Source organism: Malurus melanocephalus, unplaced genomic scaffold, assembly GCF_030028575.1.
Source record: "Malurus melanocephalus ecotype Western Australia unplaced genomic scaffold, MMel_1.1 scaffold_10, whole genome shotgun sequence".
Taxonomy (NCBI): domain Eukaryota; kingdom Metazoa; phylum Chordata; class Aves; order Passeriformes; family Maluridae; genus Malurus; species Malurus melanocephalus.
The window spans coordinates 3135365-3159663 of record NW_026623242.1 but is presented as its reverse complement, the minus strand read 5'-3'; the positions used below and the strand labels follow the sequence as shown (position 1 = coordinate 3159663).

General features: G+C 39.5%; 1 protein-coding gene across 1 annotated transcript in view; it reads right to left on the bottom strand.

Moving 5' to 3' along the window:
* Positions 1–12251: 12251 nt before the first annotated feature.
* Positions 12252–24299, bottom strand: part of MYRFL (myelin regulatory factor like) — a 33117-nt gene continuing 21069 nt past the window's right edge. The window contains 10 exon segments of the mRNA XM_057378174.1: positions 12252–12363; positions 12439–12498; positions 14514–14615; positions 15567–15640; positions 15858–15946; positions 22869–22958; positions 22961–23032; positions 23158–23211; positions 23341–23405; positions 24166–24253. Coding sequence (XP_057234157.1) covers positions 12252–12363; positions 12439–12498; positions 14514–14615; positions 15567–15640; positions 15858–15946; positions 22869–22958; positions 22961–23032; positions 23158–23211; positions 23341–23405; positions 24166–24253 — 806 coding nt within the window.

Below are 24299 nucleotides of genomic sequence, written 5' to 3'. Positions count from 1 at the left end.
CACAGAGCAGGGTTGTCTGTATTAATCAGTTCAAAATAAGAACACCAAAAAGAGGTTTCCATAAGTTGATATGTTTGACAGGGCATTTTGAGAGGCTCACGGAACTAGAAACTACTTTTATATAGTCAGAACAAAAGCAGCAGACAAAACCAGGTGTTAAAAAGCCTCTCACAGTGCAGAGTTTCCCTTATTAAAGTCTGTTTTGATCATCGTGTTTTAATTTCACACAGCTGTTAGGTGAACATCATCTCAGCTGTATGCTCTAGCACCATCTAGCTTGCGCCTGAGGTATTTTCTTTTCAAGTAGGGAAGTGGTTAATCGTTTCATTTTCTTCAAGTATGACCGTCTGTGCTTCAGTTATTTTAGTTCTTTTGACATTATAATCCAAATGAAAGTAAAGGTAGTGAGCACAAAGCAGCCTCACATGTTAAAGAGGCCCCTTCATGGGGCAATTCCTTCAGCTGCATCCTTTTCCTTCGGTCAGTTTCTCAGTTCCCTCTTTTCTGTGCTTGAATCCTGCCAAAGATACAGATGTGTGTTAAATATTTCTAAAGTTTATATTTCAAATTGTGTTTGCTTAAGCAATGTTCTTTAGAGGAACTCATTAAAAAAAAAAAAACAAAGAATGGGTCAAAATAACACAACATCAATTCTTACTACAAAGGAAAAAGCACAATGTGGAAAACAGAAGAGTTGCTSTTCATCACAGGCAAGGTTAAAGGTCAGTTCTGGGAATGGCTTTGCTCATGGAGRATTGAGGTGGCTCCCAGTGGCCATTGTGCCCCACAGAAGCCACCTTGACACACTCTCTGGCACAGAGCTCAGATGCAGGCAATGCAAGGGAGAAAACCTCCAGTGAATCACTCAGTGTTGTGGGAACTGATGTTTAACCTGGATCACTCCGAAAATTATACAGGATTGCATTCAATACTTGAGCTGACATAAACTCTCCTGCCCAGATTCCCTAAAGTGAAATTCATACTTATGGAAATGGTGCCATACTTACAGAAAAGGATCACGATCATCCTGCAGCAGATGTCAGAACACCTCTCCTGAGGAGTCAAGAGGCCTGTTTTTCTTTCCCTAATCCTTGATGGAAATGTCGGGAGAGTTTTTACAAACTGTGAGGGCTTTCTAGTAACACTGTTGCAGGGCTCATCAGCAATACTTGTAGAGACCTCACTAATATTTTTGGGATGGGCTTCTAGCTGGCTTGCCCACTTGTCCCTGGAAAGTGATTGTTCCCATAGCTGAACACTCACTCTTCTGGCAGGGGTTTACACTGCAGCAGAGCGCAGCAGAGGATGAGGCTTGCAGACAGTGCAGTGCCACTGGGGGAGGTCACATTGAACCAGTGCTTGTGTTACCTCCCTCCTGAACGRGAGCAGACAGGTCCGAAGGCACGGTGTCTGCAACGCTGCCTCTGGCAGCCCGGGGGAGCAGCCTCAGCTCCTTCACGGCAAAAGACCGGCAAAAAGGAATGGGGTAGGCAATGATTTGGGTATCGTTCCCATTTTTGCTGAACCGCAGCTTTAGGGAGGAACTCAGCGCGTTTGTTTTGCTGTCAGCAGCTTCATGACTAAATTAGGTGGTGAGTTATAAAGTGGCGATGCCAAGAGCGCAGCAGTGCAGGGAGCCTGGTCAAGCAGGTGTATCTGGAGACCAGGCAAAACCCATCCTTCTGCCAAAGCTGCGGTACAGCTTTGTATGCTCACGTGAAAAGCCCTTAAGGCTGTCAGTCAGGAGCTTGCAACTTAATTTTGCAAACATGGTAAGTCTCCAAGACTTGAGTCTTTCTCATACAAGGCGAAGAAAAACACAGGAACCAGGCTCAGCAGGGACATTGCCCTTCAGAGGGATTTACAGATCCCCGGCTCAGCGCTACGCCAGGGCAAACCATTTTCAAAAACCGCATTTTCCTGCCTGCAGGTTACAATATGCTCACAGAGGCAGAAAGCTCATTACCGGCCCTAATCTAAAGGCCGTCCCCCCTGCCTCGGTGTCCGCACGACATGCCCRTGCCACCGTTTTGCTGCACGGGGCCGGGTCCCCGGGAGCGCTGCCACCCCCGGCAGCTCACGGGGTGCGCGCTCAGAGCCCGGGCACGGTGACAGACCGCGCGTCCCTCCGCGGCGTTTTGGCAGCGCACAGTGATTTCACAGAGGATGCTCCATCTGTCACCGTGCTCTGCAGCAGAGCTTGACCTCGCTAGCACTAAGGAAGCCCCAGCAGATTAACATTTAATGATGCTTTCAGTTTCAGCCCTTGTAGTTTTTCATCTCTCAGAGGGCAGACACGGAAGAGAAAGAAAATTGTATACTATGTACAGCATATGGGTTTTCTTTCAGCCATCTGCTTTAATATGCATGACTTTGACAGATTCAGATTTTTTTTAATTCTTTCTACATTTAAAAAAAAATTCTAATATATCTTATTCCTGAAACAGAATATCGTTTCTCCTTGCATACCCAGACCATTTTTTGTTTACATATGTGCAACCATCATACCTAATTCAGTTTAAATAAGTAAACACAAGGGATATGATTCTTGGTAGCTGTCTAAACAGAAGCGAAGGAAGGAAACGAAACCTTGCCAAGACAGATGGATTAACTGAGATCCTTCATGCCACTCTTTGTTGTCTTGAAAAACATATATAACCATACGACTTAATGCAAAAATAAATCCTTAAGGGACAGTAAAGTGAGMCAGAAACATGGAGTTTCCATTCCTTTTTTTAAGCGCTTCTATTCTTTTTTTCTTTTGTATTTGCTTCTTGTRAAGTGGCCAGCTTGTGCTCTGTGCCCAGAAGCACATGCAGATAAAGCACCTGGAGGTCTGCTCTTTGTTCCCAGAGACCCATCAATGCTACCTGGAGCACCAGCTGAAGTCAACCACAAACACAGAAGACAGTGAAGAAACAAAAGTATGGTACGAAAGTTCGTTAAATATGTATTTGGTGGCATGGCTGAGCATTTGATGACTTAGGTTAGCATTTGTGGGAAATAGTGACCTGAAAGAGGGATTTACATGAGAAACAACAGGAACAAATGTGATGGCCCAGAAAGAAGGAGAAGCACAAAAGCCAGCAGTGAAATCCCAAGCCCACTGAACATTTCTGGAACATAATGGTAAGAATTTTAATTAATAATATCTACCAAGAGACAAGGCAATAGATCACCAAGGAAAGTGATAAAACGACTGATAAGAGGATAATTTGTGCTGCTTCAGCCATGATGCTGCAGGGGGAAACTAGATGGGAACACAGGGGGCAACAGGGGGAGAGCAGGAGCTGAATGCCACCGGTCACTTCAGTGGCCAGAGCCCAGCTGTTATATGTGGTTTAGTGAAGAGAACCCCTGAGATGGGAAAAACCAACAAAAGAGCGAGCTGTGAAGTCATGAGGGAAAAAAACAAAGCAATTAACCTGCTCCACAGTAGCCTTCATAGTTTGTTTTTTTAAGTAGTGCCCAGGAGCCTTCAGCAGCCGGCCAAGCAATGCTCACCAGCACCCTACTGGCAATGGCCTAAAGGCAACTTTCTTTGCCTGAAGAAATCAAAACTTCAGAAACTATTACCAATGCCTAAAAAACTGACAAAAGCAAATTGGGAAGACAAGAAGCCACTTTGTTTTTGCAGCCAAGACCCTCCAAAGGAAGAAAAAGAAAATGTTTTAAAGTTTAAAATTGCAAAATGATAAGGTTGCAGCAGACTCCAAACCACCTAGAAACTGAGAATCATGAATTTGAGGAAAGAGCACCCTATAAAGCCTTACAACACCTGCAATAAGATAAAGAACAGTGCCATTTACAGGTAGTCAGAGCTTGTKCTCCATCATTCAAGTCACAGCAGATCTGGCTCAGAGAAATCTTCCTTCTTCTCAGTATGATGGAAGGCCAGGGGTTTAATGCTGCAAATATTTCATGTCTGCATGGCCCATCTCTGTCCTACTCTGCTGTAGGATGGATACCCCTGCAACAGTGACAGACATGCTGAGCTGAGATGTACCATTCCTCAGAGTGAAAGAAAACCTAGAAAAATCTGGAGCCTTGGCTCTTCAACCTGCACCTCTCACATCCCCTTGCTAAGGCTCAAAGCAGATAGTAATGGTATGAAATCCAAAAGGCAATTTACTCTGAATAGTAAAAATGTGTGTTTGCTGTTAAGTGCAGCTGTGGAAAAACACCAAATTGAACTCCCTGCAGCTAAACTCAGATGTATTAGTAGGCATTATTTATAAGCATCATCATATTGTGTTCTCCCTGTTCCAAATGTATGCACTGACAGTCCCCAACAGCAACACAGAGTAGGGAAGGGACAAGTGCAGCAAAGACCTGTAAGCAGATCTACCTCTATAACATTTTCAGTACTATCCTTAAGTGTAGGATCTTGGCCCGTGCACAGGTGACATARCTAAAGGACACTATAACCACCACTAGATGCAAAGATATACAAGAATATTCAGTCTCTAATTAATGCTGTGAGAAATTAAAAAATATAGATCATGCTTAGTTACTGCCTCATTTTGTTAACAAGAGATAATTGAAAAAATACATGCTAAATGATTGCCTAATCATCACATCAAATTTGTTTAAAAAATCACTTCACCGTGATCAAATAGTTATTTACAAAAAAGCAACAATACACAGAGCACATTACTTGTTTGGGGTCTGTCTCACCCAATCTGAACAAACAGCCTTTGTGCAAGRAACTTTACAGAGAAAGGAAGATCAAGACTGTGTCCCAGCAGCCTTTGGGACAATTCTGGGAATCACAGCATCCTTCCTGCTGCTCCATCGCCTGCAGTTTAGAGAGAATTATTCTTGTCCCTTTGCTGTGCATCCTGAGGAACCTCTGATGTATGGATCAGTGTTCCCCCTTGCAGCAGCTCCATTCTCCCTCTGCTATCAAGGAAAAGGCCATGAGGGCCCACAGGAAGGACTTGCATGATTCTGTGCCTCCAAAATGCAGGATTAGACCCACTGACAACAAAAGTTCTCTGTCACCTTCACCCCCTAGTGATATTTTCTTAATCTGGGTTTCAGTGAGGAATGTGTCAGAGTGCATAACGGATTATTTGCAAGTAATTTAACCCAAGGAGATTTGTTCCAAACTCGCGTCAARCTCCGCAGACATAACAAAGCTTACAGGACACAACGTATTTTAGGAATCAGCAAYACACTTTAGGCAGAAATATCTACTTGTAAATACTGCATTCTGGCCCAGCTCATTCCCTTCCTGATAGACCGTGACCACTTCATAATTCTGGGGCAAAAGCATGAAGATTAATAAAAAGCAGGAAAAGGATTTTAATCAACACAGCCAGCTGGTCTGTGGTTTGGATTATATTGCAGAAGGCAAAGTGTAACATTAGGATTGAATGAAAAATGCAAAGCACTGATTACCCTGCAGACTACCTACCAGCTAAATGAACATTAAACTCAAATTGCAAATCCTGTCCTTGTACTGCTGCATGTAGGCAATTGTGATATATTTAACATCAACTAGAAATTTTAAAATCTGCCTTAAAAATAATGAGTTTTGTTTCAAATCCTGTCCATAAAAGTTACTTTCCACCCATTACTAAGAAGTTGACCTATTGTAGATTAATCCTTTAAAAGTATTGCACTAAGATCCTTCTCTGGAGGGAGTAATGCAGGACACAGGATGTCTGGAAAGCAAAAATGAGGGATGAGGAGAGGGAGCCTGCTCAAAATACAGAAGTAGAAAGATGAAGGCTTATCCAAATACAGGGGCATGCAGCCAAAGGAAGGGACTTGTGGTCTGCAGAGGAACAGCCTTGGGTGCCTGGGAGAAGGTGTTTCCTCCAGGACACAGAYGCAGAGAGGCATCAGAGGCTGCAGCCTGACCACTGCTCCTGGCCAGCAGATGTAGGCTGCTGCAGCAGCTGTGGAGTGGAGGGAGAAGGGGAGAAACAAGCTGGCTGGACGCTGGCCAAAGAGCAACAAAAGGCTTGTGTGCCATGCCCACATCATCCTGTCCCGCCGGCCACCCAGCCCACAGAGCACCATAGCAACCAGGGTTAAAATTGGGTCAGGATTGCCTGTGCAAAACCTGTTATTCTGAATATAGGGTTTGCACCAAAAATGTTCATTCATGAGCTGTTTTGACAGAAAACCTGCTATTTGGTGAAGGTGAATAGGGGAGAGGAAACTATGCTTATGAGGAAAACAGCGCCCAAAGTGCTGTGAGTGCGTGAAATCTTTTTTTCCTTGCACTGTACCTGGACAAGACACACGAGGACTAACTAAAGTGCCATAACAWGTCTTAAACCTCACTGAGGCTCCAGGCAATGCCCACATTGTCCTGGGTGCATCAGCCAGGCTGCTGCTGACCACCTGCCAGCACAGGCCAAAGATAAGCAGGAGGGGAAGCAAGTCACTGGACAAATACAAGTAATCTAGGGCTGGGACGTGCTTATGCCTTGGCTTTTCCTCAGAACGTGCTGCTCTTTCAGCTAAATGCCTGACTCATGGCCAGCAACTGCCACACCATGCACTATGTGATGRTTTGCAGATGTCAATGAAAATTACTCTGTCCCTATTAGAAGAATTTAAAAAATATTATGCATGCATAAGAGCAAGGGAAGGGGTGTGGAAATGTAACAGTGAAAACAGTTTCTTTCAATTACTTGATCCTCACCATATAGAAAAAAATCAGTCATACTATTTCTGGAGAGATATTTTGGTAACTTAACAAGGATTTTGGGTTAATATATCAGGATCAAAAAGTATTCAATCTGAAAAGCTAAACCTAGACCTAGTGCACTCCTCACTGGGCCTGATTTTTCAAAAGGGCTAAGCACATTGTTTTACTAAAACAGGACCTGTTTGTTTAGTCCCAAACATACACAATCTTGACACATCTGAGCATCTCAGTGTGCCTAATTTATTTAGCCTTACAACACTGACCCATTTCCAGATCCTCTTCCCCTTCATGAAGGAAAAATACAATTAGCAAAGTTTTATTAGTGAGCAATGGAGGCATGAATGCTTCATCAGTGGCCCCAGATCTACAGAGGAGCGAGACTGCACCCCAGCCTCCTTGTGCCACAGATRTTATCCACAGCTCTGGAGTTACAAACTGAAACTTCCCAAACATCCTGTTTTGAAAAGAACCATCTCCCTTAAGAAACCTGAGAGACATCATTCAAGATTCTTTTCTCTGGAATGAAATTAAATCCCGGCTTTTAACTGAACATCAATTCACAAACTGATATGATCAGCCTCACAGTTCTGCTTGCTAATAATTCTAAGCTGTTGACCAAGTACAATCAAATTTGGTTGAGGCTCAGTCAAATTATGTTTCTAAAAGATTCAAGAAAATTTGAAGTCAAGAAGTGAAAAAAATATAAAATTTGTGCCTATAGAAAGAAACAGACAGAAACCATTTAATATTTCCAAAGGCAAGTAGAAAACCCCGGKGTGAGGGAGCAGCCAGTTATTCCCCATCAGTATGAGAAAAATCGGAGCCATTCCTGCCTTTTGCCTTGTCCAACATTAGGGAATACGGGAGGAAGAAAACATCCTGTGGAGCAGTGATCCACAAAAGCCAGCAGAGCAGCTGGGATTTTGGCAGTGGCACACTGTCAATGATAGAGGACACAAATCTGAAGGAAGTTGTTCCTCCCTAGCACAGTTTATCTGGAACATTAATAGAATTATTGCAAGATGAAGGTAAGATCAGTAAATTATTCCTTATGATGAGTCTCCATCAGTTGTGTTCTATAGTTCCAAGTGTACTATAATGTCACATATAAAACAATGTCTTCATATAAAGGAACACATCATATAAAAGTCTTACAGCACTGCAATTAAAAATTATGATTAGTTTTTTGTGTATTTTGAAAGCAGTTTCTATAGCTAAAATAAACTTGCTTATTTTAAACACTCTATAGCACTCATATAAATTGAAAAAACCTGATATAAATCAGGTTTGCATTTTGCAGGTGGATTGGCTCAGGCTCTGTGCAACACATTTGTCATTTAAGAAGTCAGTGACTCCTGAGAGAGCAACTTCTTGCACTGTGAGCAGAATTTAACCAATAGCAAATCTTACTGGAAGTATTTTTCTGATTTTATAAAGCAAGCTAAAATCCTAGAAAAATGTGGATAAGCAGGAGTGAATCAAAGCTCACCTCCAGACCTTCCTTCAGCCCTGTGCTGTGTAGGACTCCAAACTCAGTTTGGGGATTGCTAACTTCTCAGGGTGGGCTCACATCATCACCAGACACCTCCCCACTACTTACCAGGCCTCTTCTGAGCTAAAGAGTCACTTGCACTGAGCTGTCCTAAGAGACCAAAACATCTCTTTGCTCACAGCTGTCCACAGCTTCAGCTGGGGCTGTGCCAAAGGCTACCAGCAATTCCAGCTGCAAACTCACACTTCAGAACCACTCATTCTGCTCTTCTGCCTTGTCCTTGGTTTCCATGGGTGGCCATGCAGGATTTTCAGTCTTCACAGCCCCTTGGCTTAGTGCGCTGGGCTTTGAAGTGATCTCTCTCCTTCAAATGCTGCTGCCACTGTGAGATMAAACTGAGTAAAAGCACAGAGAAGTAACTTGTGTTACAGTCAAGTAAAAACTTGAATTGCCACATCATGTTCTTGGTATGCTCAGCACAGTTTGAAACTCAGATCACATCGTACAAGATCACACTATTCTAGCCCTGCATTTGCCTCCTGGAACTTACAGCTGTGGTGTTCAGACTGGAAGCTTGCTTTGCCTTAGCTCCCTCTTAAGTCAGGCAAAAATATTCCAGTGATGGATGTCTGAAGGTCTCTTACAACCACATTGTGGTAAAAATAGAAAAGAGAAAGAATTTCCCCTTCTAAGTAGAATGTGCGTAAATGGTCAGCAATTCATTCTTCAGTATCACAAAAACTCTTTCAAATTAGAATGACCACTATTAAAACTGTTGTAACTTTGATACTGAAGACACAAAAATGCAAAAAAAAACCCAAAAAAACAAAAGAAAAAACTTGGAGATGCTTCAAGTTTTTAGAACCTTTTTCATTTGGAGAAGTCAATCCCTACTGCCTTTGGCTGTACAGGACAGAAAATGCTGCTGGCCACATTTTCCCTGTGGTATTCTTCTGTGGTGGTACTAGTTCAATGCCATACAAGGGAGAAGGACAGCAGGAGACCAACAATGTCACCAGAACAGTGCTGTAAATGTGAGTTCCACTTCCCCAGATATTGAGGACTTGGCAGATAGGAGAGTGAGAATCATTCCTAAAGCTTCTATATTTCCAGTCCAAAATGGATAAAAATCTGGTCATGTAGCCTGGTCAAAATCTGGTCAGTCACTCACTGTTAATCTGGTGGGGCTGTGTCACARTTTAACTCCAGTAAGGAGCTAAACAGCACCCAGCCACAATTCTTCTAACACYAAGTATTTAATTTCTGCTAGGTCTTCCCTAGCTTTTGCCAAGATGGATATTTGTTATCTCAGGCATGTTAGAACACAGCCTTCATACAGCCACGTCACCTTAAATCTGAACAAAATCTTCAACAGTATCACGCTACAAACACGACAGCAGTAAAGAGCTAGTTGGAAATTCTTAAATGGGCAAAGTGATGTGCAATAAAATCACCACAAGCTTTTAAAGAAAGAAAATAGTTGCTACCCCACATGCACATCACTCTAGACTCTAACTACAGAAAGCTTTTCCATGACGGGAAACACTTGGAGCTTATATTCTCCTGCTGCAGTGCTTTGTGCCACGGGGAAGAGTATTCTAATCCAGAATAGTGTGATGAAAACCAGGTGGGCCTAAAAAGGTGCAATTTTTGTTCAAAGTGCATATGCATTCTCATCTGTGACCAGCTGACTCTTCTCTCAAGTATGCGCTACAAAAAACTAAAGGCACAGACTTCTGATTATTTTGTATCCAGAGCTCCAAGACCAGTTAGTGTCTGGAATACTGTAGTATATATTTATAGAACCATAAATACTTCCCAGGGAAAAAAAACTCAAACAAAGAACGCACACCACAAAAAACCCTCAAACACATAAGGTCAAACTAGTGAGTCATTTAAGGAAAAAAAGCCAGACATTGCAATTGACCCCTACCAAGCACATACATCTAAAAAAATCAGTGAGGACATCCTTAAAGGAAATCCCAAAATAGTGACAAAAAAAAAAATGCCAAATGAAGGCACAGAAACAAATTAAAGTTTCCCATCACGTTGTCAGGCAATAAATATACAAATTAGACACACCGGTGTTTACAAGGACTGTGGCAAGGTCTTTTTCAGACATTTATTTTTCTTCCTAATATTTCCCTTTCACTGCTAAATAATTTCATTCAGAGAACAGTTGTGCAAATGTAACTTTCACATCATAAATCTTTAAAAGCCTACAGTCTTTCCATTACATTTACTTCCTCTTCCCTACACAAAAAGGATTGAACTAAACATACAGTACAACACTGTTTAAACTTGTTTATTACATCTGATTTCCTTCTGAGTAACTAATGTAAAATTTCATTCAAATAGCTTTTCCTTAAAAATGCATTTCCAAAATATAAATAGAAAGTATTTTCCCATGCAGGTGTGTATCCATGTGCAACTTAGAAAGCCATGCAGGCAAGGTATTTTTCTTCTCAATATTTCTATTCTTTCATCACACTAACATGAATCACAAACACCAAAAAARCCCCAAAACAAAACAAAACAAAAAAACCAAACAAAAAAACCACCTAATTTTAGGAGTAAATAGCTTATTCCTGCTGTACAGTTCCAGAGGGAAAATAAAACAGGTACTTAAAACATACCTCATTGAAGCAGCARTAGTGTTGTTAAGTCACAACACTGTGACAGTAATGATGGGACTGCTTTCCGAAATGGAAACACTTACACAGACCACTAAATTGACCTGTTGTTCCCTAACTTACACTTATTGTAGAAGGCGTTTGCACAAGGCTASATCTCTCTTTTAAAGTTTTCGTTGTTTTTGTTAGCAAAAAGCCCAAATTGATTTATATTTTTAAAAAGGGCGGCAGATACTAAAAGAAGGCAGATGCCTGTATGACAGAAGCAGCTCTGCTGACTGCAAGTTACATTTTCTCATCTTCTCATCTTCTGACAACTGAAGTGTATCCCAGCTCAGCAGTACTGCTCCCATTTGCTCATCTGCTATATGTAAAATATGATATAACTTCACTGTGATCAATACAATCATTTTATTTACACATCTGTAGCAGGATGCTCTGCCTAGGATGCAGTAAAAGAACTTTAGCAATGCAAATTTCACAAAGCTCTGAGTGGTGAACTGAGGTGTCATGCAGCTTTTGGGGATGAATTATGCAAAAACCAATCTGACCCAGCAATCCCAGTTAAACTTCCGGATGGTGAGGTGAAGGTGTGACAGATACAGTAAAGTATCCTTATGTGAAGATGCTGAGCTGACACAGCTGACCTGAAGAATATGACAGACAGTGAATCACTTTATAGTCTAAAAGTACAGTCTCACTTTCAAATGGCAAGGATTTCTAGCATACTCCTTTTTGGAGCGTGTGTGGAGATTGATCTCTTGGGTGGGGACTCCTCTTAAAATGAGTTGAAGATCTTTGCCCACAGTCATTGGTGGGTGATAGGTCTCTACTCAATAATTGTTTCTTTTCTGATAGCTTTAATATAATTGCTTTGATATAGTACATTATACTATACTATACTAGTAGCATTAGTTGCTATACCATGTAGTAATTCTGATTGAGATCTTTTTGTCTAATAATTTATCATGATAAATCATTCATTTTTGTACATCTGGCTTTCCATCCTTAATTCTGCATGAAAAAATTGTACCAAGGTTCAATCACACCTGTAGAATTCCTTAGACTTACACTGTTGACCATGCCTGGAGCTAAGATTGGATCCAACCGCACCCAGGCTCCTCTCTGAGACGGAGTTTAGAAAGTCAGAGGTCCTTTCTGCCCCTTCTGACTGAGTGGGAGGGCTTCTCTAATAAACTTTGAAGCTCCCACAACAACATCATATACTCCATTCCCTCATGTCTTTTTAGAAACAGTTTCTGGAAATGCAGAGCTATGGTTGTTGTCAAACACTTTATTTTTCTACTTTTTTTAATTTAAAAGTAAAAAAGTCCAAGAAAGTYCCATACGACTCAGTAAGAGGTTTAACAAGTATCCAGGGTCATTTGCAAGTCTCTTTTTCATATCAAGTGTCTCCTCATCTTTTCCCCAAAGAACAGAATGATTGGCAACRTTTTAGTTACACTGCAAGATAAAAGTAGAAGTAGTAATCAGTAAAAAACATTACGGCAAAATAAGGGTTTGTCGAGCAGCTGCAGAAGAAAAATAAAGGGGATTCATATGAGAACTTCTTTCAGTTCAAATGTTATTTGACTTTTGCTCTGTTGTCATTTGAAAAGGCTTGGCRGCACAGCTACCGGAGAGAGCACGTGCTGTCATACAGCTGAGCTACAKGGAGAGCCCAAACATGCTGGTGTCCCCGGGTGACAAATGAGAGACACACCWGATAACGTTATTTCATGTGAAATTGGAGAGAAGGATGGGCTCTGRAAATATTTAATTGACAAATGCAGTGCAAAGTAATTATGATACCAAGCCTGCATAGCTGTAGTCAAAGTATTTAGAGACCAAGTGGGACTTTAAACCTCGCAAATGTGGGTTTATTCCACATGGGAACAGGCAGGCATCTGACTCCCAGTGATACTCAGCTGGCTCTGAATAACCGGATTCCCTCACTCTTCTACCAAGCAAAGCCCACAGTAAATGGAGATCATTCCTGTTGTGCCAGGTGGCCTGAGAGCTTTTAGTTGTAATAGTAGCAAATGGCAGTTCTGCTGATTTTGGAACAGCAACTTTGGTAGCGCTCAGAAGACAGAGAAGTTCCTTTGTACATTCTAAAGACATGGATAGTGTCTTCATTCAGTATTTCAAAGCCAGATGCCTGCAAGATTTCATGCTATTTTTTTATCACAGTGTTCTGCCATATATGAGTGCAACAACATCTTTTGTACCTGAAATGTTTATGCTACAATGAATGAAAAAAAAATTCGATACTTATTTCTCTTTCACCTATTGATCCACAGTAACTTTTATTTCCAGTGTCTCAATTCCTTCGTCTTTCTCTCCTTACTTCACTTTTGGACACATCTCTGCTGGAGATGATATGTTCACGTGACAAAACTTATGTGGGACTGATGAGTCCAAATGCTTTCTGTTCTGACTTTTGGTAGGAAATAAGCCTTTCAATCCCTAGAAAAATCCTTTTGAAAGAAACCTCTTCAACTAGGCAGCATTTCTATTCTGWGTCACATCAAATCTGAATGCTCACTGCTGCTGGAGGCTAGCTAGCTTTAGTCTTTGATGTGGATTTCAGGTTGACACAGGAAATCTCTTTGACCAGTTTTGTCAGTGAGCTTCAAGGACATTTCCACATTGCGAAACTCTCTGTCTGACTTAATTTCTATTTTTTTGAAATTACAGCAGACAGGTCAAAACTTATAAAATTTTGGGGTTTTGATGGCTTTGCCACARTTACAGAGGAGCCTGCAACTTTTTGCAAAGACATTTGGAAAGTTGAGTAAAAAGTCAGTTTAAGATTGGAGGTATCTCAAGTGCTCTAATTTGACAAAGCACAAAAAAATAAAATCAATTAGGAGCATGTTATGTATGGCAGCACAGATCAGAATTCTAAAGAAGACTCTGAAATTACTTCCAAATTCAAGGAWGTTTCTCCTACGAAGTGTTCAGAAATGCTTTCCCACTGTTTTAGTCAGAATAAACATTTCCAAACAAATATCAACAAATGAGGGCCTTGAAGGAGTCCTCTATTTCCAGAAAACTTGAAGAAAGTTTAAAGCCTTCATCAGTTTACTGGAGGTGCTTAAAGATTTACAAGACCTTGTCACTTAGTATTTTTTTTTTACTGGGAAAAGCTAACACTTTAAAYAGCTTTCATCCCTACTGAGGCAAGTCAGAAAATGACATGTAAACAACTTTTGATTTAAAATTAGGAATTTTCCCTAGAGGGATTTATTGGTAAACTCCTGTTCACACAAAAAAAAAGGGGAATATTACCATTGTTACCCGCAAATTCAAGATTTTTAAACTGGAATTCATTACCGATAAGATAATGACTGAAACTGTAAAGTAGATGAGAGTTTGGAGGACTCTGTCTCCTAAAGCTCTGAGTGATAAATTATTCCTCTTTCTGAAGTATCTCTGTAGTTATAATGAGTTATAGTGGTGACACAGAAGGCTGAAGCAGAATCAAAACTGTCCTTGCAGAGAATCAYTGGAAAGATTTTTATAGAAGTCAGCAGAAAATTAACTCCAAAAAAAACCTGCATCTTATTATGGTCATGCCAAAGCCAGCCATGACTGACAGACTCAAAGTACCATTGCATTTCCAGTACTTTAACAAAGATCAGAATTTTGCAGCCATTGTTTATATAAAAATTATCTACACAAACCACAGTATTGCTGCAAAAATCTTACCTRTGTGGTGTCTTGGTAATCCTTCCTACTGTTTTGGCTAGAAGAATAATGGGAGCAAAAATTTCCAAATATGCCTGTGCAGAGAAATGTAATTAATGGTTCTGKGGTGCTTCAAGAAAGAGAAAAATAAGGATAGATTACTTTATTAAAAATAAAACTACTTGCCCCCAAACTACAAACCAATATTCAAAATAAATTCATACTCAGTGAAACTCTGAGTATGATGTATTAATCCCTGCATGGGAAGGCTGTACTATTAGATTATAATGGCATACATTTAAAAGACAAATTTTCAGTAGCTGTAGAAAACAAGCCAACACTTCAGGAATACTGTTATATTTCACCTTATCTGAAAAAGGCAGATTTACAGAGATAATATTGAAGATCAAAAGACTGGAAGAGTCTTTCTTGGAGAGATGGGAGTCATGAAATGTCATCAGACAGATTGTTTGGCACCTGTTTTGGCTATTGCTGGCCTTTCTCAGAATAAAACTCCAAAAGAAAGAAYTTGTTCTCTCTGGGAGAACACAGCAAAGGTAGGCTTTTGACAAGAAAAAACCTGCTGAGAGGAATAAGTCTGCTGCTTATCCCTGCCRTAAGTCATGATTTTATGCAATACTAGAAGTTCCTGAACAAGAATCCCCCTTTTACAGGGCTTGGCACAACAGGCCCCATAAAGGTACTCTCTGGAGTTACTCATGTTATGTTCCTAATAATGTTTCTCTACAACAACAACAAMAAAAATCCCTAGGCCAAAAATCCCACCAATACACACATATATGTTGGCTCAAATGATTTGTATTAGGATAAAAGCTTAAGACTTCTGGATTTCAATATCTGCAACATCATGTGTAATTTTCTTGGGCTGAGAATGATATTGGGCCTATGCTACAGCAAGGAATCTACCCAATGGTCAACATTAAGAATTAAATCTAGTTATGCATAGATCTATCCCATTCTTCTGAATAGGATGAATTTGTGTCACAATAGATATCAGGCAAGAATTTCTATCACATAATGAACCACTGTTGACTTTTGTATGTATTCCTTTTAATTGTACTTTATTTCCAGTGATATTTCTACATCCATGGGTGTGTATCTGTTAATAGGAATAACATAGCTGTAATTTCCAGAGCCAAAAAAGTTTGCATTAATACACATAGGGTTTTGASATAGACAGCATCTTTGCAAAAACAGGGAAATTGTGTTTATATTTAAACAGAAAAAAAATATCAAAAGGTAGCAAAGACTCCAGCTTGCTAGAGGAAATAGCTATGAGCAGGAGTCAGCCAGGCAGCCAGGCCACATTATTGGTTTTATTCTACCATAGCATAATGAAACAATTCACCTACCTGCACTGCAGATTTTTACTACAATAGCAATTGTCAATGCTTTGCTGAGTTTCCAAAATCTGTATGGAACTGATTGTTGTGTCAGTCCCTAAAAATGTTAAGAATAATGGTTTATTCTTGATTATTTCAGAAATTTTAGATAAGAGCGTAATAAAAAACTGCAGTTAATCTACTCCCTTGATGGCCACTACAGGACTTGCTGCAAGTCTAAATTAGCACTCAGTTAAAAGCCTATGGTTGATTACTTCATTCTGCCATTGGAGATGAAATCCTTGCTCAGTTTGCAAGGACGAACACTCTGGGAACCTGACATTGGACCATTTTCTTTTGGGAAGACATTGAAAACTATTTGGCTGCAGCCCCAGCAGAAGACAAATGCATCAATATTCATTTTAATGTACCTAAACCCATAGTCATTGAAACAACCATTAACTTGAAAAACATTATCTCTGTTGAGAGAAATAATACAGAATGCAACAAAACTTGTTTCTAATCCTCTGTGCAAGGAAAACTACCCAATGAATTTCTTTTTAATGAATATTATAATTTCTTCAAAAATGATGCCTTGAACTTGCAAGAACTTTTGCAAGAGTTGTGTAATATTCTACGTACAGATGATGACTATAGCGATTGTTTTTCCCTGAGGCAGATTAGCCCCAGGAAGGGATAGGCAGCAAGAATCAGGGTGTTAACACAGCAGTACAGTTTCTTCTTTCACAGCTGGCCTAGGAATCACTCGCTGAGCTGCATCCTGAAGGGTTTACTTTCTCTGGATACACCCACAGCATCCAGTCAGTGCAGCCCCATAGTTATGACCTGCAGCATCTCAGACTCCTAAACCAGAGCATTGCAGTCTACACTGTGGAAGACCCTTAAACACAAGGGGCCAAACAGGTTTAATCCCTTTGAGTGGAACTAGGCTGATGCTGCCAAAGGTTTGGGAAAGGCCTGGGTGATCTAAAATCATAGAATTATAAAAAATCCTGAGCTGGAAGGGACCCACAAGATTACGGAGTCCACCTCTTAGTCCCGAGAGTGCTGTCCAAATCCTTCCTGAGCTCTGGCAGCCTTGGTGTCACAACCAGTTCTCTGGGGAAGTTGTTCCAGTGCCTGACCAACCTCGGGGTGAAGGACCTTTTCCTAATATCCAGTCTAAACCTCCCCAACAAAAACTTCATGCTGTTGTCTCAGGTCCTATCACTGATCACCAGAGTAAAGTGCCTGTCCCTTCACTTCCCCTCATGAGGAAGCTTTGGGCTACCAGGAGGTCTCCTCTCAGTCTGAACACACCAAGCGACCTCAGCTGCTCCTCATACACCTTCCCCTGCAGACCCTTCACCAAGACTTACAATGTGGTGCAGAAAGCACAAGGAGGACTTGGTTCAGCAGGCTCAAACTCTTCACATCACTCTGTGCACACTGGTTTTGTGTTTCTGTTCCTCTCGGCTACAGCAACCATTGCTTACTTTGCAAAGAAATTTGGTGAGTATAGGCTGACCTGTTCTCTRATAATAAAGTGTATGTGTGGTAGTATATACTTAATTTTCAGCATGCAAATATCCACAAGTGACAGAAAGAAATTGTGCATGTTCACTTCAGAGAAATAGCGCAGGAGAACATTTCCCTATAACAGCATCTCATTACAACATGTAACCTAGTGATGCCTCAGAGGATCTTGTCTGAGGTGTGTGTACCCATGCAAAAAAAAAAAAAAAAAGAAATCAGAGAAATCAGAAGGGGAATTATGTTTCCCAGATCATCCTACTGGGGCACATCCAGGCAACAAGCAGAACCTGTATTCTATACCTCAACTCCTTTAAGTGCATGCTAGTGTCTAGATGTTTTATCATCCAAATATTACCTAGTCATTAATCAAACATTTATTTTTAAAAAACAAGCCTTAAAACAGAGGATTCACATAAACCAAAAAGACACAAGGCATAATCCTGTTCATACTGAATGAATGCGAGAGCATGCTGTTATAACATATGTAGTCAGCAGATACTCATCTTTACATAAAAGAATCAATATTTTCAGCCCAGATTGGCTGTGACAGCAGTGCAGTCTCTAAAAGGGAACCTGAAATCAAGCCAAACTTCCTGTGTCAAGGAACTTAATTTCATCTCCTCTGAAGCAGGCAGTGTCAGGATCTGAAGGGGAGCTGGCCCCTTTCAGCAGCTGACATTTTAATCCCTTAGGTGAGTTGAGGCGAACCCCAAACACTTCCTTTGCACTGTATCATGAGTTTYCTGCACACAAATATCTCACTCATATCCTTAAGCACAAGATTTCAGGCCCTGCCAAGGAAAATGCCACTTGTCATTTTATTGTATCTGAAGCCAAGCCTAAGAACCCTCAAGAGAGGGCAGTCAGAATGTCTATGAAAATCTAATGAAGATGTAAGAATAAACTGAAAATTACAGTGAACCACAGGTTTCCTGTGGTTCACAGGAACTAGAGTCACAAGTGCTAATTCTCTGTAATGATGAGTTATAACTGAAACTTCTCTAAATTCCAGATGCAGAATTCCAAGCCTAAAAGKAGATCTTGAAAGTTATACAAGTACACATTTTAACTTCTTTTCTTTTTTTTTCGTTTAAATATAGAACTTAGAATAATTTCCAAGAATAGATCTTCTGCTATGTTTTTTGACTGAATCTCATTCAGGTAACATGCCTCTTATTTACTCTGTGAAAGGATGTATGTAAAAAAATCCCCCAAATTAGTCTTGCACAATTGTAACAGAAAAGTTTAAATATAAAATCAGAAGATATTTCATTAACTATATCTTGAATAAAGACATGCATAACCATTAGAGAAATCTTTAAAATAYAAAACACCTCTACTCAGAAGAAGATACACAGTCAAAATAAGTTTGCAGATAAYAAGTAACAAGCTTTTGAAATCTACAGGATATCGAAAATGTTTCCAARAAACAGGCTAATAGAAAAGATTTCATCACACACAGAGAACATCACCAATTTCTGTAAGAGAGAGCCAAAGCAAAAGTCAGTATGTAGCCAGGCATTTCAGCACAAATCTGATCATAAAGCCACATCTTTCTTATTAGTGAAAAAATGGCACTAGTAATTATAAGCATCTGGCATGCAAATATAGGATTGGGGAACAACTTAGATTTTTGAATGTAAGATCTGAGGATATGGAGGACTGAGCCAGTACTTCAGAGAAAGGATGCATGATACATGGCTCTAAATGTAACACGATCACTGTGTTCACTGATGTCACCTCTGCAACTTCAAACACCAAACTAGGYTGGACAATATAAGCTGATGACTTCTTTTTTTAATTCTCATTCTATTAATTTTCTCAGCACTTCTCCAGAAAAGTGAAACTTTACAGGTCTTTTGAATAATCATCACACAGTACAACTTGGGGAAAGCAAATGGCCCTTCATACTCATGGGAAATGGTTTAATGCTATTCCCATGCTTTCACACAAATTGCCAGCAAAGAATCTGTTCAGAGACATGTCAGCAGTAAACTGGCACTGAGAAATGCTGACTTTGCCTAAATTAACAGGCTTCATCAAACACCATTTCTAGAAAAACCAAAATACTCCATTCCCATGTTTTCCAAAGGAAACTTTCAGAATTACTGTTTCAAGATAGGAAGGAAGGACCAAAATGCATTATTACTGAGATTCAAACAAGACATCTTGTTTGGATAGGATTCACCCTACTGTTTTCTTATTCATTCCAGATTTGGATTTCATTTCAGTATTGGGAAAGAAAGTAGACTTTTCTCATGCTAGTAGGTGACCAAGAGCATGGTGCAACATTAACAACTGGAATCCAAGGGTCCAGAAGCAACGYAATACAAAATCATATTTGGGATTTCAATCTGTTTTGTGATTTTTTTATGAATCTCTCATACTGCTGCCAGCTAGTCCTTGAATCAATTTTCTGCTTACAAGCTCATCATACAGATTTACAAGTTCTGCCAGTACTGGCAGTAACTGCTACATTTAATAGTCATCTGCTTTCCCATTTCATGATACTGTTCCACACACCTAGAAAAATGGCTGAACACATGCAATCACTTATACATGTACGGTTGTCTTGGGGCAGATCTAATACAAACCTGTTCATTCTCTCATTCCTCCCTTTCATTCACAAACTAATTGTCACACCTTCCTTTTCCCCTGATTTCTCTTAATAGTCCAGATATGCTAGCAAGGCATTAAATGCTGTGATTTCATATTTTCAMTAACAGAGAACCATTCTGTAGGAAAGGCTATATGCCCTAGCAGAGGTGAAAGATTGCTCCATAGTTCAGCCATGCAAGTGTTGGTAGGAATATTTATTAAAACCTCTGAATTAATAAGCACTTAAAACTGTGATTCTTTTGCAGATGATAGAAGAAAGCATTAAGCGGTATCAGAATTTTGTACAAAAACCAGGATAAAGACAGATTTACTTCACTAAGATTTCAGCTATTTAAACTGAGTCAGTAATCAGTATAGAACTTTATTTTTACTTGGGTTTTTACTCATCATAAAAYTACCATTTCATTGTCCTTTAAGCTGTTGCAATCGAGATTTGGAGTGCAAGGTGCCAGTTGAGATAACCAAGAACTACCAAAAASCACTGCAGCAATCTTCAATAAATTGTAATAAAATCCCACTCTTTCACATATAGTAACTCTGAGGACTTTCTCAAAGGCCCATGTGGGGTGTGAAGATCCAATTCAATAACAAATATAAAAGTACAATCATAACATGAATGTAATGAGGAAAACCATCATCTTCAGATAAGATTAAGGAAAGCTTATCCAATAAATGTGGTATCCTTTTTTTTCCCCCTCAAACACTTCCTGTTTTTAATTTAAGTGAGTTGTAATATTTTGTAAGCAGTGTGGGGAAAACCTGCTGATGATTTCTCATGGTGGTGTTACTCTACTATCAATCTGATAACTACCATCTCAAGGCAATAAATGTGAATGCATGAGACTGACCAAAATCCAGCAAGAGCCCTCACCAACCTTTTGTTGTGAGGGGAGAAACACTGTAAAAGAAAATAAGGACAGCTCCTGGTTATTGTGACTCAGCATTCAGAGGAGAGGAATGAGCACAAATGACATGAAAGCAGAGAGCAGAAAAGGCCCAAATGCTGAAGGGTGTTCACATTCCTCAGTTCCACTGAAATCAATGGAAGTTCAAAAGCCTAAATCCTCCAGGGAAATCAGTTAAAACAAAGTATGAGGAAAAAAGGCCACATTGAGCTAGACAACAAAAAGATATGCTGAGGTTTTTTAAAATAAATTTTGTCTTGCTTATGAATGCTTTAGTTTCTACTTGAACTTTCCTAATAGCCTCTCCTCAAAAAATCTGGGATGCAAAGGATTAGGAGCTACAATGGATAGACTCACTAGTACTCTGCACTCACCAAATTCAGGTATCATATTGTGGAACAACAAAAAGTGAACTCCTAAATTAGTATTTAATTTGATTGCAATTTTAAACAATCCTACCTTTCCACTAATCAGACTAATCAGCTGATTCTAAAGTATCCACTTTTTATCTTGATTATTCCCCATGTTTGACTCTTAGCTTTTTGTTCTGAAAACACTTTCATTTATCTTGGCTACAACTACATTAAACAGCTTGATGGTTTTCCTTCTGTTTGAATTTCATATTGACATTGTTACCTTCCATCTGGGGATATATTCAGGTTCATTAAACTTGTGCAGAACTGAAATCTTTCAGTGGCTTGTGTACTGTGCTGATTTTTCACTCTTGGATCCACACTTAATGCTATTTGGAGCATAAGACTCTGAMAAGGTAATGCTTTGTGTTTATTCTTATCTTTTCTTTCCACCTAATATCAGAAGCAGGCAGCTGGGGATAGAAGTTTTTCTTATTTCATTTTCATCCATCTACAATTGCCTCATTTATAAATGAGATTAATGTCTTTTTAATTAATCAACACTCTTTCAGTCTTCAGAGCAATAAAAATCACTTAGGTATGACATCTTGAACACCCTGTATTGAGCTGTATCTGCCCCAGGGCTCACTGCAGCACTGATCACAAGAAGCACAAGGACCACTCACATCCAGCTTGTCTGCAGGGTGAAGAATGGCCAGTGAGTCYCAGGAAACAGCTCATGCTGAGAGTGTCACAGCAATTGGTAATGCCTGCCCTGGCACACACTGGTACTTCAGAGGCTGAACTGCATCCATCCCCAATTTTCACCTCACTTTGTCATCTGTGGTACAACAATTGTTCCCAAGGCCAAGATAGGAAGAGTATGAATGCTGGTTTAGGAATATTGACACTTGCTTCCAGACACTGGCAATRTTAAGGACTGGGGAAAAGGAACACAGATTCCCACAATTTATGCATACCTTTATGCATTAACCCTTTCTTATAAACATTATTGAAGCTGTAAACAACACTTCTTCTACCACACATACAACATCTGTCAGACTATTGGTAAAAGAATTCATTCCAGCAAAAGGACTTTATTTTATAGAGCTCTTCCTTCAAATAACACTTTTCAAAAACCCTGCCTGAACAATCAGAGTTTCAAGGTAAGTTTTATGTTTTCAGGCAGTTAACACTCTGTCTCTGCAGACAGAAAAGATGTAGCATCACCACACTGGGACACATTCAGTTTTTTAGGTTTTTTTTTACATTTGTTAATTCATTCTCTGACACCCCCACTCAAATCCCATTCAACTGTAGCCAAAGGTTAATTAAAGGGATTACTGACTTTCCTGTTCACATCAAATAATTTACCAAGAATGGCCAGGAAGAACAGTGACACCTGACAAAATATCTTAGGGCCCCGAATTTTTAAGAGAAACCAAGTCAGATTTTTCAAAAACATATTGACTGTAGTGATGATTAGTTATATCAAGATTTTCTAAATCCTCTGGACCAAACTTTGTAGAAGGCTAATTACCTTTAAAGATTCTTGCCCCTTCCCCCACACTTTCCATATAGTCTCTACTCAAATGGTAAATAACATAAATTAATTTTTTTAACTTACATCTCTCCTTTGCATTGCTTTTTTCATAACTTAGAGATTTGACTTTTGGTTGATGAATTGGACAACAACAGACCTTGTCACAAGGCAAAAGTCACAGAAATTCACTTCAGGGATCCTGCTGATAGGCTGCGTGTTCTGAGAAATTGTCCTTTCCCTCTGCAATGCTAAAGCAAAAACACAAAAACCCAACAACACCCAAACAAAAGACAAAATGTAATTCTTAAAAATGCTGYCAAATGGCATTTTATAATACCCTGTTACGTTATGCCAACCAGCAGACACACAGTACCTGCTGTTTTGGTAGAGGGAGACAGTAGAACAGAACTTGAAGTACTGCTGAGGAAGAAAAATAATTCATTAAGAAATAGACATTAGAGCTGAAGACCAAAACAAATTGATTGGTCTATACACAATCATAACTAATTCTACTATTTTGAATTCACTAATAGTAATTTAACTACTTTCCTGTAAACTGGATGCTTCTCAAAGCGTCTGTCATGAATGCTAATTAAATATAGGCTCCATATTGTCAAAGCACTGTAGAAAGAGAATTATTCTGTAGATTCACATCCAACTTTCATGCAATATGAATAATACCTTSACAGCATCATGTTCAAATGCAGTCATGCAAATGTTAAATATCTGATCACTTTCCCTTTAGTGGGAAAGATTTCAGCTGAATTTAATGGGGTTTTGATCAGATACTTATATACCATTTTGTGTTCATGTGTTTGTATTCAGCACAAAATATGGCCAGTTTCCAACCTAAATAGAATCACCAGTTCAAAGTACTCGGTTCACAAAGGGATTGTAAACCAGAAGTTTTTGGACTGGAAACAGAAAATGGCAATCTCTGTAGTCCAGAGCATACTTTCCTTTCCACAAGTCCAATGTCACACGTTAAACTTTCAGATTGACATAACCACCACAGTGGGAATGAGTTCAGCTTCATTTCACACAASAGAATAACTCTGTACATCAGAAATGGTACTTAGTCATGGAATGTTTGCATGAAACATGCAGAGTCCAGTTTGGCACTTGTACAAGTCACTGAGGTACAGTCAAGGTGCACCATACATTGTGACATGGAGAGATCAGATGTGCATCCATCACATGAGTACCTCACTTTTATACAATGGTTTCCACTTTATTATATTATYAGGCATAATCGTTGCTAATTTTAATAGATTGTTCTCTTTGAGTAGGAAGGATGAAAAGAAAAAAGGTACTATATTCTTTCAGATCAGTAGAAAGGAGAAGAGAGAAACCAGTCAAATTTTTGTTAATTTATTGTAACCATAGTGCCATAATAGCAATCAAAGCTATTATAGTCACCTGGAAAATCTTCATGGAGCAAGATTCTTTGGTCTTTGACAAAAAAACCTAGGGTAAAAAAAAATGGTTAATTTAAGTGGCACATATCTAAGGTAC